This window comes from Myxocyprinus asiaticus, chromosome 4 (genome assembly GCF_019703515.2).
Source record: "Myxocyprinus asiaticus isolate MX2 ecotype Aquarium Trade chromosome 4, UBuf_Myxa_2, whole genome shotgun sequence".
Classification (NCBI taxonomy): Eukaryota; Metazoa; Chordata; class Actinopteri; order Cypriniformes; family Catostomidae; genus Myxocyprinus; species Myxocyprinus asiaticus.
In genome coordinates, this window is record NC_059347.1 from 43,053,937 (window position 1) to 43,069,712 (window position 15,776).

At 38.1% G+C, this 15,776-nt stretch overlaps 1 protein-coding gene across 1 annotated transcript; it reads left to right on the forward strand.

Moving 5' to 3' along the window:
• The first annotated feature begins 7,387 nt into the window (after positions 1 to 7,387).
• On the forward strand, positions 7,388 to 15,006 carry LOC127436707 (tetraspanin-9-like). The gene is made up of 8 exons (XM_051691017.1): positions 7,388 to 7,563; positions 9,500 to 9,577; positions 12,393 to 12,581; positions 12,683 to 12,757; positions 12,894 to 13,001; positions 13,083 to 13,190; positions 13,356 to 13,439; positions 14,399 to 15,006. The coding sequence occupies exons 2-8, from the start codon at positions 9,521 to 9,523 to the stop codon at positions 14,465 to 14,467; spliced, it is 690 nt and encodes a 229-aa protein (XP_051546977.1). The 5' UTR covers positions 7,388 to 7,563; positions 9,500 to 9,520; the 3' UTR covers positions 14,468 to 15,006.
• Positions 15,007 to 15,776: the final 770 nt, after the last annotated feature.

Sequence of the window (15,776 nt, forward strand, 5' to 3'; positions counted from 1 at the left end):
CATATAAATGCACACATTTCCAGACTTGTTCATTGTACTCTCTTTATTATCTGAAAATATAAATGAGACATGGTGTCATTTAAAGTAACATACAGTGCACTCTTTTAGCTGGTGGTCAAGTGATTAATGAAAAGATGTATCTTTCTGATGCTCAGCCTCCTCTACTCACATAGAGGAGCTTCATATTAACAAGGAAGAGATGAGTTACTTTTCCCTAATGCTGAGATCATGAAATCTATCATGTATAATCAGACACATGATCTTCAATTAAAACAACATAATTTCATTCAGCATAGCTGTTGGAGGCAGATGGACCCTCCTCTACATGAGAATGCCCAGCCATGGCCTTTTAGGGACAAGAAAACAAGCAAGTTTTAATGCCACACCAAATAAGAAAAGAACATAATGGACATATATAACTCCTATCACTGTCCACCTCTGTTACAGCAGATCTTCATCTTATAAAGCACATTAATTATTATGTATGGCCTACTGAAAAACATTACGTTAAATGTATGGAAAATGATGACAGCTGTGGGAGATGCTAATTGACAGATGGTCTATTGATACAATGACAGCAGCAACTGTGGGAAATGGAAGATGATATGATAATTAAAGGTTTTCAGAAACCCCAATGTCAAACCGGGTACTTCAAATGCTATTCAAAATAAAAGTAGTACATAAAATTAGCATGCACAGTACATGCTAAATAAATACTAGTAAAATTAACCTTAAAATAGAAATGTAGTAAACCCATAGCTACAGTATGTATCAATAAAACCTATATTATTATTTTTATAATACTAAGAATATGAATGTTAATACCTATTATGAAGTTCAGTGCAAACAAATAACATAACTGTCAACCTATTTAGCATTAATATAGAAGAGAGAGGTCTAATATTAATGTTGAATTAAACTTTTAAAAGTATGGTAAAACTTTAAAGTTTAAAATTTCACACATTAATTCAGTTTACTGCAAACTCTCAGTCATGCAAACTCTCAGTCCTAAAACAATGCAGCTCCTTTATCGCAATTACAGGTGAAGACGAAATCATTCTCGTTTCTGCATCACTGAAATATGGCGCGCATTTCTTTTTAGCATCTGTTTTCATGGTGACTCCTGAAATTGTCTCGGTTACGTACGTAACCTCGTTCACTGAGATGAAGGAAACGAGACATTGTGTTTATTAAGGCATATGGGGAGTGCTTTATTACACAACCTAGTTGAAACCTCTCTACAATAATGCCAATATTCTAATATTGGCTATGGTGTTTGAGCCCCACCTGTTTTGGCGCAAAACTGTCCACTATAAAAGCAGGTGCACAAACACCATTTCCTCAGAATTTCTGACTGAGAACAAGGAGCACATCGCTCGTGCCTCAAGAACTCTGAGTCTTTCAGTGCAGCTAGCGTTTGCAATGTCTCGTTCCCTTCATCTCAGGGAACCGAGGTTACGTACGTAACCGAAACGTTCCCTTACGACTCAGTACACTTGACCTTGCATTTATTAATGCATATGGGGAACAGAATCCCATCACGCCGCACTTCACAGAAAGGAAGCATGACGACATGAGTATGCCGCAGTGAGTTACCCTCGTGTTGGGCCAGGAAGGGAGCACTCAGAATGAATATATGAACTATAGTCATATAGTATGAATTAACTCCTTCATGGACCCAGTAGGGAAGGGAGTTTATTTATAATATAAGTGCTTGTGACTTATGGTAAATTACAACGGCCTGAATGCAGGCGGTTGTGTAAAATGATGGGGAGCTCATCCGTAAAGGGAGGAGCATAAGTATATATATTTGGCCAATCAGATAGCAAGTGCTCTAAACAGAGAGGACTTGTGAAGGGAGAGATGTTACGTCTAGGTTGTAAAACCTTGCAAATGTGTTTTGAGAAGACCATCCTGCTGCAAAACATGTCTTGTAAGGACACACCATACGTCCATGCCCATAACGAGGCCATGCCTCTAGTCGAGTGTGCTTTAACACCAATTGGGCAAGTCTTACCCTGCGACTCATAAGCCAGGGCAATTGCATTGACAATCCAGTGAGAAAGTCTTTGCTTGGAGATAGACATTCCTTTGGTGCATCCTCCATAGCATACAAAGAGTTGATCTGACAGTCTGAACTGGCGTGTACGCTCAATGTATGCATGTAGCGCCCGCACAGGGCATAACAAATGCAATAATTGTTCCTCATCCAAATTAAATGGAGGGAAGAAGGCCTGAAGGAGAACCACCTACGCTCTGAAGGGCGTGGTTAGGACCTTAGGCACATAGCCTTTTCTGGGTTTGACAATGGCTTTTGAAAGACCAGGGCCAAACTCCAGACATGAATTGTCAATTGATAGTGCATGCAGGTCACCAACCTGTTTTACTGAGGCCAGAGCCAGCAGTAGTGCGGTCTTAACGGAGAGCATGCGCAAATCAACAGAGTCCAAAGGCTCGAAGAGGGGCCCTGCGAAAGCTTTTAGGTCTAAAGTTAAGTCCCAAGTCGGGACTGTAGCTGGCCAAGGTGGGTTTAATCATCTTGCTCCTTTAAGGAACTATATGTTTAAATCATGCTTGCCTATAATGGCACTGGCTTCAAGTGCTTGATACGCAGATATAGTTGTCACATACACTATGAGCATCGACAGAGTGAGTCCTGCTTCTAATCGTTCTTTCGCATTTTCGCCGGCCATACACAGGCAACATATACACGCCACTACTGTTGTGTTGTCCGAATGAATCAGAATGTGGTGATACACAATATTGGAATGAAAAAGCTCTCAAAGCTAGAAAGACAGCCAGTAGTTATAGGTGGTTGACATGTCACGGCCGTTTCACACCTGTTTCCAGGTGTCGAAAGTCAGGCGTCCATTACACACCGAGCCCCACCTGTGTTTTATGCATTTGCGGTCAGCACTTTCTGAAAACTTGACCAGCATAACACCTTGTTGGTTAAAGGGCTAGCGCTGCCCTTGGTGCTAGAGCAGCCAGACAGTGACGAGTTACCGCAGTGCACAGGAAAATTAAATTACTTCAGTGGTAATGTTTTTTCAGTTTGAACTGAAACAGACAGCGAAGAATGGTCTGTACGTGCTCAATCATGAGGTGCACATGCATGAACTCCTAAAAAGGAGATTTACTGGCTGGGGAAAAGTGTGCTTTTCACCCAGTTGAAATTAGACCAGATTTTCCATATGCAAAGCAGTAAGTCTGTGATCGCTCAGTAGTGCCTCTGATTGGCTGGTAATAATCAATCACTGAGGTAATTCAGAACACACACACCGTTCATTTTTAATGGGGCGAACACTGCATCAATACATTTCATGAACGTGCGGGGAGCCAGAGACAGACTGAAATAAAGGATTTTAAACTGATACACAGTTCCCTCGAATGCTAATCTAAAAAGCCTCACTGTAAAAAATCCAACTTCATTTTTGTCAGATAAGCTCAATTTTAAAAATTGCTCAGTTTGATCACTGACCCTCCAACACCCCCCTATTTGAAACTTTGTGCACCTCTGTGAAATGGAAGTTTAAATTTTACTGTTGTAATTCTATGAAGCCTATATAGCTCTACCATGGAAAATCAGGAAATATGTGGGAATTTAAATCTTTTATTTTGACTGATTTTGCTTTTGATGTTATCCATTTGTTAAAGTCATGGATGAACTTCACATTGTTGCACCTGCTACTGAGCATGCCCACTGGAGAAGCATTGTGGCTGAAGACACTACCCACAATCCCCTGCTCTTGAATTTATTTAAGTGTGTTTGGTCAAATTGTGCCTACTTATGAGGACATATAAATAATCTGTTTTGAATTAATAGATATTTTTGCTCTTTACGTGTTTTTAATTATGTTTTGCTGTAAAAAGTTGTTTTGTTTAAAGTCACCATCAGGGTAATTAGTGTTCACTTTGGTGAATTATCTTTATTTATGAAGTTGATTTAACTCCTAATATAGTTTGAAATAGCCTACTTGTAATCTACACCTCCATTTAACTTAAACCAATTCTTTGGTCTCTTGGTGGGGCTCATACATGATCTTATGTCAAAATATAGATCTGCTTAAAAATATTTTGTATTATATTATTTTCAAGAATATTGAAAATTATGGACAGCTATACTTTAAAATTCAAGTTTATTGAACTGAACATTGATATTTTTGAGTTTGCTGAACTTCTTGTATTAAGTTCATGGAACTTAAGCTTGAACTTGAATTGTAAAGTTGGTAAAACTAATTTGCCTGAAGTTGAGTAAACTAAAAAATGCTTTGCAGCTGGTTGCATAACTTTTTTAAGTTTGCTCAATTTAATTTTTTACAGTGCGCCTGTAACACGGTGCAATTGGTACATGAAGTACGCATCCTTCAGATCTATTGACGCAAATCAGTCCTGAGGACGGATGCGCAATAAGATCTGTTTCTGAGTTAACATTATGAATGGGCGTGTTGCGAGAGAGTGATTCAAGCGTCTCAGAATGGGACGAAGCCCGCCATCCTTCTCCAGAATAAGGAATTAACGGCTGTAAATCCCATTGTGTTCACACGACCGGCTTGTCGTTTGATCAGACTATAGATTGTACTCGATTGTTGTAACCACCAGCTCTGACACATCAGTGAGGATTTGCCACGCATTCGCGCAGCGGGACAGCAAGCTTATTAATTCATATGAAACAACCTCTATCGCGTTCTTGCGAGAAGATTGTGTATTTAGTCTCATAACACTGGCGCATCTTCGGACGGAACCGTGGAAGACAGAACACCATTGAAACGGTGCGGCTGACGTGCAAATTGGATCGTATAACCATGTTCGATCGTTTTTTAGCACCCAGTCGGAATGCCAGTAAGAGCTCGCCAAGCGTCCACCTAACGGGACAGAGGTCAATTTGGTATGTTCATAACATGATATCCACCGGCGCAAGGCGGGCGCTGATATGGCTGCTTTCGTTTGGGCCACGGCTTGCGTGACCTAACCAGTGGCCTGGCGGTGGCAGGTGCCGGCGCTGAGGCAGCAGGTATGGGGCTTTTAGTCGGGTGCTGGCTCGAAACAGACAAGAGGGCGAACCGGCTGTGATGTACTCCATTTTGGATTAAAGTGTTTCATAGCCTGTGATTGCTGCTGAGTCGCAATGTAACGCTCATCATACTTATTCACAGAGCCGCCAAAGAGGCCGGCTGGAGACACTGGAACAACCAACAGAGTGGCTTTTTCCTTATCACTCATTTCTGTGAGGGTCAGCCATACATGTCGATCCAGAACTACCAGGTTGCCCATGGACTTGCCGATGGCCTGCGCAGTGACTTTCGTGGCACACAATGCTAAGTCTGTAGTGGTGTTGAGCTCTTTGAATGTCTCTGGATCGAAGCCTTGCTCACCCAGTTGCTTGTGGTGCTTGGCTTGAAATACTTGGAGCACCGTCATTGCGTGGAGTGCTAAACCAGCTTGGCCCGCCGCTGAGTAAGCTTTTCCAGCCAGTGCAGACGTTTGTCGACACGGATTGGAAGGATGTATGGGCCATGATTTCCACGCCCTGTTACTCATTGGGCAGAGGTGTGCCGCTACCACCTTCTCCACATGGGGTAGTTGGGCATAACCGTTCTCTTCCCCATGATCCACATTAGAGAGGATGGCATCACTGCGCAAGCATGTTGAGAAGGGCACGCACCAAGACTTAGACAGTTCGTTATAAACTTCGGAGAAGAATAGGGCAGATTTGCGGAACGCGGCCGCTTGACAGCGTCCTCTTTCAGAAGGCCAGAGCTCGTCTCGCACATAGCGTATCAGCAAAGATGTGCCATGTGCCAGCATTTCATCCTGCTCGACCTCGTGGCCCCACCGTGCCTCCTTGTGTGAATCCTTGGGTATCACAGAAGAGGCGAGTAGGAGGGCGCATGAGGCTGATTCGTCCCTCAGAACGAGGGCAATTTGCGAGTGAAGCGTCTTGAGACTCGTGCCCTCGCAATGAGGACAGTCTGTCTCCATGAGAGCTGACTCTGCGTGGGCACGGCCCAGACAGAGAATGCAGCTCTCATGCTGATCTGACAGCGGGATGTGCCTCTTGCACAAGGAACACTTACGGAACAATATAAAAGACGCGAACACGTAAGCGACTCTTTTAGATAAACACCATAGCCTATATTAGATTAATGCCGTTATTGTAGAGAGGTTTCAGCTAGGTTGTGTAAGAAGGCACTCCCCATATGCATTAATAAACGCAGTGTCAAGTGTACTGAGTTGTAAGGGAATTTACATTTGTTTAGGATACAATATTATGTATGTATGAATGTTTAAGTTTGCTTATTTCTCTGGGTTGTAACTGAAACTGAGAGCCTGCATGGATGGTTTAAGATGAACTTCCAGACAAAAGTTTGTTTGGAGCAGTATAGAATCGAATGGTGTTTTTATTGCTACTCATTAAACACTATGACTTTTCTCAAGCATGAATGTTTCATTTCCCCTTCTCCAGTTTCTGTGCATCTTTGTCCCCATCTATTGGAACCCATGGCTTTACCACTAAAAGAGGAAAACCAAAAGTCTGTGCATGCAAATTAATGGTATACATTTTGAGATGCATGACTAAGACAATATCTCATACTTGATTTGTAAAAATCCCTCATGGATTTTCCCCTGGAAGGTCCTAAATCATTTTGTATTGTTTGGTAATAAGAAGACTCTTCAAATTAGTGTAAAACCTGGAGAAAGACATAAGGAAGAACCTTGTTTCTACATCAGTAAAACATTTTTAAAAACTAAATAATTCACAGGTTTTAAGATATACTTGGAACAAACTAAACACACACGCACATTTACATGTAAAAATCTAAATGGAAACAAATTGTGACAGAGAATGTGAATTATAATTACAGACTAACCCAAACCCAATAAAAAATATTTTTTAAAAACTCTGTAAAAAAATACACATTAAATATTAAATTAATTGACTTTCTATTAGGTTATGTAAGATAACTTAGGTTAACTTCAGGGTACAATTTTGTATAGCAGTATAGTTAAGTAAATATATATATTAACAATTTTTACTTACAATTGCACTATTATGCAATTATTTCAATAGATAGCTTTCATCTAAATACCAAATGTTTTGAAATGTTTCAAAATGTTGAATGTTCATTTTTAGTAGATATATTCCTGTGGTTCACATTTGTATTTGTACCTATTAATGTTTGCCAGCCCTGTGAAAATGAGAACATCTATGATTTAAGCATATTGGCATTGCAATAGAAAAGTGTGCACAAAAACACAGAACTAGTGTAATGTTTTCCTATGTTTCTCTTCAACAAATATATTTTGGGCACACATATTTAAATCATGTGATATTTACAGCCTGTGAATCATAAACTGACAGAGTTTTTCACACCACTTCACTCCACTTATACACTCCTGCACTGTCTGTTAGACACAGCGTCATACACAGAGGAAGTAACACTCCCACAGGCAGTGACACAGAGTTTTAAGATTAACAAAGTTAAAAAGGGCAAGTCCAACTCTCTTAATTGAGGATAATTCTTCATTGGAGGACCTTTACATAGTTAATTTATTGATAAGGTAAGAATATGACATGACTGAGTTCATGCCTTTTATTTTAATTCATAGACTGTATGATTTTTGTGAGTATATGCTGTGTTTTTATGGCAAGAGAAATATAGTTTACATGTATGTCTTTTCAAATACATGACTTCATACAAATTTTTTGGTTGCATCTAAGTCTGCATATGGGTAGATGACACAGAACAAGTCTATGATTTATTTTAGATGAAAATATATATGAATGTATAAGGGAGTGTATATTTTAGGTGCTGAGACATGGTCATCATTTCTCTTAAAATTTTCACTGTTTTAAATCACCATTTTGCCTTCACTTGATTATTTTAAATGATCCATTTTATACTGATGAAGCAACATCATTTGTGTGAAAAGAAATAATAATGGAAGGTTGTTTTGATTAAAATTCAGTTTTAAAAAAAAAGTGGTGATATCGTGTAGATAGTTATAGTTATAGTGCAAAATTTGTCAACTAATGCAAATAATTTTGAGACACCAAGATGCTTTCTTGAGTAACAAATTAAGATGATGCTTACTCAGAATAACTACTTCAACCATTTCCTGTTAATTTCAAACACATTTGGCTTTTTATTACATCTAAAGTATTCTATAAACAGACTAAACTCTATTATGATTGGATGAGTCAACATGAGCCCACTTTGAAATTTTTTTATAAATCTATTTGTCCCACTTTAAGAAACAAAACAAAAAACAATGTGTTTAATAGGGGCCTTTAGCCCCTGCAACGGAGGATTTCCCCCGCAAATACTATCCTTTTACTTATTGGACAGTTATTGAAAAAAAAATAACAAAACTGAAAATTATAAATAAATATTAAATGATAAGTATTATCGCAAAAGAATGTGTTAATTTCAGAAATTTTCATTAGCTACATAAATGTGCAACATTTAAAAAAATATTAAAAATGAGATCAAATTGCCTCAAAGTCAACCTTTAGACGCCACATGCAAAGATCTCATGGAACAGGACAATTTTGCAGTGTATAGTAACAAACAGATGTTTAGGAATGTACTGTGGTAGTTTTTGTTGCTATTTAGTGTTTTGGGAGAAAATAAAATCAATGGAGCCTTTTACCCCGTAGAGCCTTTAGCCCCTTTGTACACTAAACACCCGCATCAAGGACATTATGGTGGACACCCAAAATTCCCCACAAAATTCAGATTAATGGCTGACTATTTTGTTTTTCTATGATTGATTCTTAAATGATCACATTTGTCCCCCAAATCCTGAATATGTGTTTACATATATTGTATATGTTTACTGTATTTATGAATAGCTTGGAGTATTGCGAAAGTGGAACTGAGGCAACAGCTCTTCCTCATTAGAGTAATGTGTGGAACTCATAACATCTTTGTTTCTTGAATATAGTTTATAAAAAAATAAAAAAATAAATCAACCCAAGAACTTTTTTTTCCCCCTTAAAGGGATAGTTCATCCAAAAATTATTTTGGAGCTTCACAATTTTGGCACCCATTCACTTGCATTGCATGGACCTACAGACCTGAAATATTGTTTGTCTGCATTCAGCAGATAAAAGAAAGTCATACACATCTGGGATGGCGAGAATTTTCATTGTTGGGTGAACTATTCCTTTAAGTTTGTATTTATCTGTTCATACTGAAAACTCAAAAATAAAACTGTTGTCTGTTGCTGTGTAGGAAGTTACACAGGAAATGCATCACAGACAGTAAACCTCTACATGAGGCTCCATTTAGTGTCAAGTGTCAGATTGTTTTCCATTATATCAGCTCCACCTTCAGTTTTGACACAGGAAATTAGTTTTTTTTTCTTCTTCTTCTTTTTTGTGCTTCACTGAGTCAGTAATCTTTGTGTCATAGACCCTAGTAGTTTTGGGGAAAACACAAGGTTCTAGAGTGAGATAACATTTTAACCTCAAGTGTATTTGATAACCCTGCAGAACTGAGCGACAGTGTGGAAGATGTCCTGCCTCAAGGGCCTAAAGTACACCATGTGTGTGGTGAACTTCATCTTTTTTGTACGTATCCATTTTCAGACTGTCACATGATATATGTTGCTTTTTAATATAACACCATGACTCTTTTCTCTGTAACACTGTAGAAGAAAAAGCACAGAGACAATGTCTATTGGCCTTATTCATGAAACATGAGCAGAACAAATTTCAGTGTAAATAGCACATTGCCTAAAACCTCTCTTACATAAATTGTCTCTTTCAATTCAATGGGACAATTTAATTGTGGAATGGATTTAAACAAGGACGGATTAAGAACTGAGAAGCCCATGGGCCAGTACACCATGGAGTGACATGACTTGTCACGTGACTATGTTCACTTTTATGCACTACAGGATGCTTGCCAGATTCGGTTGTATTTTTCAAAATGGCGGAAGAAAAGTTTGGAGCAATGTCTTACACGGCCAGTTAAATGAACCAATCCAAAATCATGCGTTAATAGGGATGTGCATGGTATTCAAATACCAAAATCACTATTCAGTTTTTCTGCACGTGTTTAGAGGTCTTCAGTCCGATCTGAGTCCGATGGTAAAAAACAAAAAACCTACAGGTTTTGGGCCAGGTTTGGGTTAGTTTTTCCAAGTAGGTTAGGGCGGGTTAGGGGCTGGTCACACATGCGTTGAGGCAATGTAAAAACGCATTGGATGGACGTCTTTGATCATTGTGCCACAAATCAATGTTAAGTTTAAAAGAACTTTAATATTTGAAATGCATCTCAAGACACCTGTGTTCTGTGGTACAATTTGTTGTGCAGGACTATTGTTTTTTTTAGACACTGTTAACTTAAAAATAATGTCAATACTTATTAACGCATCTCGAGACACATACGTTCTGTTTGACCATTTGTTGCACTAAATCAAGCTTTTTCAGCACTGGTGTCACAAATAGACATTCAGATGAAGTTCAGGTTGCAAAGAGGACTTAATGTGACTGTTAAACGTCATTCCAGATTGTTTTTCACCTGGCAAAGTTTCAGCACTTGATAAATGGTGAGCCAGTGTTTATGATGCACAGGATACTTAAAGGGATAGTTCACCCAAAAATTAAAATTCTTTTATTATTTATTCAGCCTTATGCCATCCCAGATGTGTAAGACTTTCTTTCTTCAACAGAACACAAACGAAGATTTTTAGAAAACAAAAAAATCTCAGCTCAGTAGGTCCATACAATGCAAGTGAATGGTGATCAAAACTCACATAGGAAAGATAAAAGTAATCCATATGACTCCAGTGTTTAAATTCATATATTCAGAAGCAATATAATAGGTGTGGGTGAGAACCAGAACAATATTTAAATCCTTTTTTACTCAAAATCTCCACTTTAACTTTCAGATGTGAAAGTGAAACTAAACAGGCACCACTTGTGACTTTCAGATGAAAATGTGAACGTGGAGATGTAGAGTAAAAAAAAAAAAAGACTTCTTAAATTTTGATCTGTTTCACACCCACACCTATTATATCGCTTCTGAAGATGTGGATTTAATCACTGGAAGCTTATGGATTACATCTATGTTTCCTTTATGAGATTTTTGGAACTACAAAGGACTGATCACCATTCACTTGCATTGTATGGAAATATTCTTCTAAAAATCTTTGTTTGTGTTCTGCTGAAGGAAAAAAGTCATACACATCTAGTATGACATGAGGGTGAGTAAATTATGAGAGAATTTTCATTTTTGGATAAACTATTCCTTTAAAGCTAAAGATTGTAATTTCATCACCACTAGCATCACCCAACGGAATTGCAAAAATAATCAGTTTTGAAACAGATTCTAGAAAACTTACCCTCTCTAATATTGGTTGTACAAAGTGATACCCCCCCCCCCCAAAAAAAACATTCATACTTATTGGTCGGTTGCTGTGCTGGACTTTTCAAACAATCAGAGCAACGTTTTGATAGTGCTACAGGGCTACAGTTACACTTGGCTTTCTTATAGTTAAAAATACACATCAGCTTTAAAATACATGAAACATAAGGAAACGGAACAACCTGCGTGAGAAATGTGAGCCACAAAATGTGCGTTTAAAAGGTGAATGCATGTTACGCATTTAAACAGTATATCTTTGTGTGTATTTTTATATGAAAATAGTACTTTCATCTATTGTAATTAGATTATCGATATTTATTTACATTTGTTCATTTAGTATACGGTCTTATCTAAAACAACTTAAATATGAGGAAATACACAAGCAATTTATCATTCAGGAGCCAACAATATTACCAACACTAGTGTAACTTCAGACATGTAGAGAATTATTATTAAAATTTTTTTAATGGAAGTGCCTTTATAAGTAATAATATTTACTATGAGGGGGCCTAGGTAGCTCAGCGAGTAAAGACTCTTACTACCACCCCTGGAGTCGCAAGTTCGAATACAGGGCGTGCTGAGTGACTCCAGCCAGGTCTCCTAAGCAACCACATTGGCCCGGTTGCTAGGGAGGGTAGAGTCACGTTGGGTTAACCTCCTCGTGGTCGCTATAATGTGGTTCTCACTCTCTGTGGGGCGCATGGTGAGTTGTGCGTGGAGAATAGCGTGAAGCCTCCACACGCGCTATGTCTCTGCGGTAACGCGCTCAACAAGCCACGTGATAAGATGCGCAGATTGACGGTCTCAGACGCAGAGGCAACTGAGATTTGTCCTCCGCTACCCAGATTGAGGTGAGTCACTACGCCACCACGAGGACTTAGAGTGCATTGGGAATTAGGCATTCCAAATTGGGGAGAAAAATAAATAAATAAATAATAATAATAATCATATTTACTATGAATTATATGTTATTTTTGTCTTGAGCCTCTCTGGTTAATTATCATATCATTACAGATCTGTGGTGCTGCTATCTTTGCATTGGGAATCTATCTGCTGACATCCTCCAAATTCTCTTCCCTGCTACCCAGCCTTCAGGTTGTAAACACAGCCAGTACTCTCTTCGTCACAGGGATCATCATCACATGTGTGTCCTTCTTGGGCTTTCTTGGAGCTCTGAAGGAAAAGCGTTGCCTGCTAATATCAGTGAGTCTTATAAACAGATGTATGCAGAACGCTTAGCATACTACAGTAAACTAGGACTTTGTTCTTTTAATAAAATGCAGCATCTCTATTTGTTACATTAGTTCTTCATTCTGCTGTTCATTCTAATGCTGGCTGAGTTGGCCACTGCCTGCCTTCTGCTCATGTATGAGAGAGAGGTAAGAAACGCCCAAAAGATGCTCTAATGAAGATAAACACTGAGTTGCATATGGATGCAGAGTTTTGTGAGCAAAATAATATTTATTATAAGTCTTATTCTCAGATTGCACTTAATCTGCCATTTTGAATTTGCAGATTGACCAGTTCATTGAGAAAGATCTCAAAACCGGTTTAGAGACATACGAAGCAGGCAGGGGAAAAAATGTCACAGACGCAAATGACTGGGACACTGTGCAAAAGGCAGTAAGTGCCCATTTCAGATAGTATGTTTTCTCTCTTTTTCTTTCAATTAAATTATTTCTCTACTACATTTTAATACAACAGTTTAAATGCTGTGGTGTCAAAAACTATACGGACTGGAAGGATCCTGTACCACCGTCATGCTGCATTCACGACCCCTGTCCAAAAAATGGAACACAGTTCTGGAATCAGGTAATACAGCACTCATATCCCTCTCTAAACCTGTATTATCCAAGCAGCAAAACCATAGAGTAAAAAATAAAAAAATTAAAAAAAATACAGTATAACAAATGCAATGTCAAGGAGATATTCATATCATGATTCAGTGTTATGTGTTATCTTGATCATTACATTTAGGGTTGTTATGACAAGCTGAAGGTGGTATTTGACAACAACCTGTTGAACACAGGGATTGCCGTCATTGTTATCTGCATTATTGAGGTAAACCCTTTGGTAATTAGTTGTCGAGGATGCTTTATTTCTTGTCACCACACCTAGGAAACAAAAGTGGTTGTCAATGAGGGCACTAGTCCTCTCATGACATGAAGGTGGATAGTTCACCCAAAAATGAAAATTCTCTCATTTACTCATCCTCATGCCATCCCAGATGTGTATGACTTTCTTTCTTCAGCAGAACACATTTGAAGAAAAGTAGAAAACTATATTAGCTCAGTAGGTCCATACAATGCAAGTGAATGGTGATCAGACCTTTGTAGCACCAAAAATCACATAAAGGAAACAGAAGTAATCCATACGACTCCAGTGATTAAATCCATGTCTTTAGAAGCAATATATAGTAGGTGTGGGCAGTTACAAATGTGTCTTTTTTTTTTTTTTTTTACTCTAAATCTCCATTTTCACATCTGAAAGTCACATATGGTTCCTGTTTGAGTTTCACTTTCACATCTGAATGTAAAAGATAAAGTGGAGATTTAGAGTAAAAAAGGACTTATATAATCTTTGTTTGTTAATAACTGGAAGCGATGGTTTATAGTTAGTTAAAAGTACTACAGTATTGATTTTCTTCACACCAAAAGCGATCGTGTCACTTTAGAAGACATTAATTTAACAACTGGAGTCGTATGGATGACATATACTGATACTGACTGTCTGTTCTTTTTGGAGCTTCAAATGACTGATCACCATCGACTTGCATTTTTAGGACCTGCTGAGCTAAGATATTTTTCTTTTTTCTTCAAATGTGTTCTGCTGAAGAAAAAAAGTCACACCTGGGATGGCATGAAGGTGAGTAAATGATGAGAGAATTTAAATTTTGGAGGATCTAACCCTTAAACTGTCTATTGTTTTCCCCACACAAAATGATTAACTAAACAGTATGGATGATAATGCACAAGAATCTTTGATCGTTGAATATAAATATCAACCTCTTCTTTTTGTAGGTCTTGGGTATGTGTTTCTCAATGACCCTGTTCTGCCACATAAATCGATCTGGATTAAGATACAAGTGATACATTTCCACATTTGGGACTACAAGGACATCTGCAAAGTTTATGTTTTTAATAACCATTGTCTCCCACTATCAAATGACTTATCCAGTTAAAGAGCCAGTAAAAACAAAACTCACAATTCTAAATAATTGACAACAGCATTATGATCATTGCCAGAATGATTAGCCAAAAGGTCTTTGTTCACATTTTTGATGATGTTGCAATTGTCATAATATAACATGTATGCCGTGGTCAGTTCTTCTTTTTACTTCTTTTATAAAATCATCAGCATTTAAACCATTACTGCGGAACTGGTTAAAAAAATCTCCTTTCGTTCAGCAGTATTATTTTTACAGTGACCATCACAGCTTAAATGGAAACTTCTTAGGGGGTTTTATGGGCGGAATTCACCCACATGCACATCTCAAGTCTCAAGCCTGAAAGAGAAGGTAAGAGAATGTTTCCATCATGAATCATATTTACACACTTAGATCTAACTCTCTATTTCACTGTATACATACATACACACACATATATATATATATATATATATATATATATATACCGATCAACCACAACATTAAAACTACCAGCCTAATATTGTGTAGGTCCCCCTCGTGCCACCAAAACAACACCAACCCACAACCCTCTCACCACAATTGTACAGAGCAGTTATCTGAGTTACCGTAGTCTTTGTCCGTTTGAACCAGTGTGGCCATTCTGTTGACCTCCCTCATCAACAAGGAGTTTCCATTCACAGAACTGCCCCTCACTGGATGTTTTTTGTTTTTGGCATCATTCTGAGTAAATTCTAGAGACTGTTGTTTGTGAAAATCCCAGATCAGCAGTTACAGAAATACTCAATGCTATTCTGAGATGGCAGGTGGTTTTAATGTTGTGGCTGATCATTGTATGTGTGTATATATATATATATTCGACCTAGTATTTTCTTGTAATTGACCTGTCATTCAGCCTACACTTGGTAATTTTTGTATACTGAACAATGTAATGCATTTATTTCTGATCACTTCTTTTTCCTATTGGAGCATGACTTAGTGAACTGTAGAAAGCAATGACCAAAACATTTGATTTCCCAGAATATGCACAAGGTGCATACAACATATTTTATCTCTTCTTGAGAGTGGTGGAGGCGTAGTGGGCTAAAGCACATAACTGGTAATCAAGGTTGCTGGTTCAATTCCCACAGCCATCACCATTGTGTTCTTGAGCAAGGCATTTAACTCCAGGTTGCTCCAGGAGGATTGTCCCTGTAATAAGTTGCTTTGGATAAAAGCATCTGCCAAATGTAAATGTTCTTTATTTAACAATT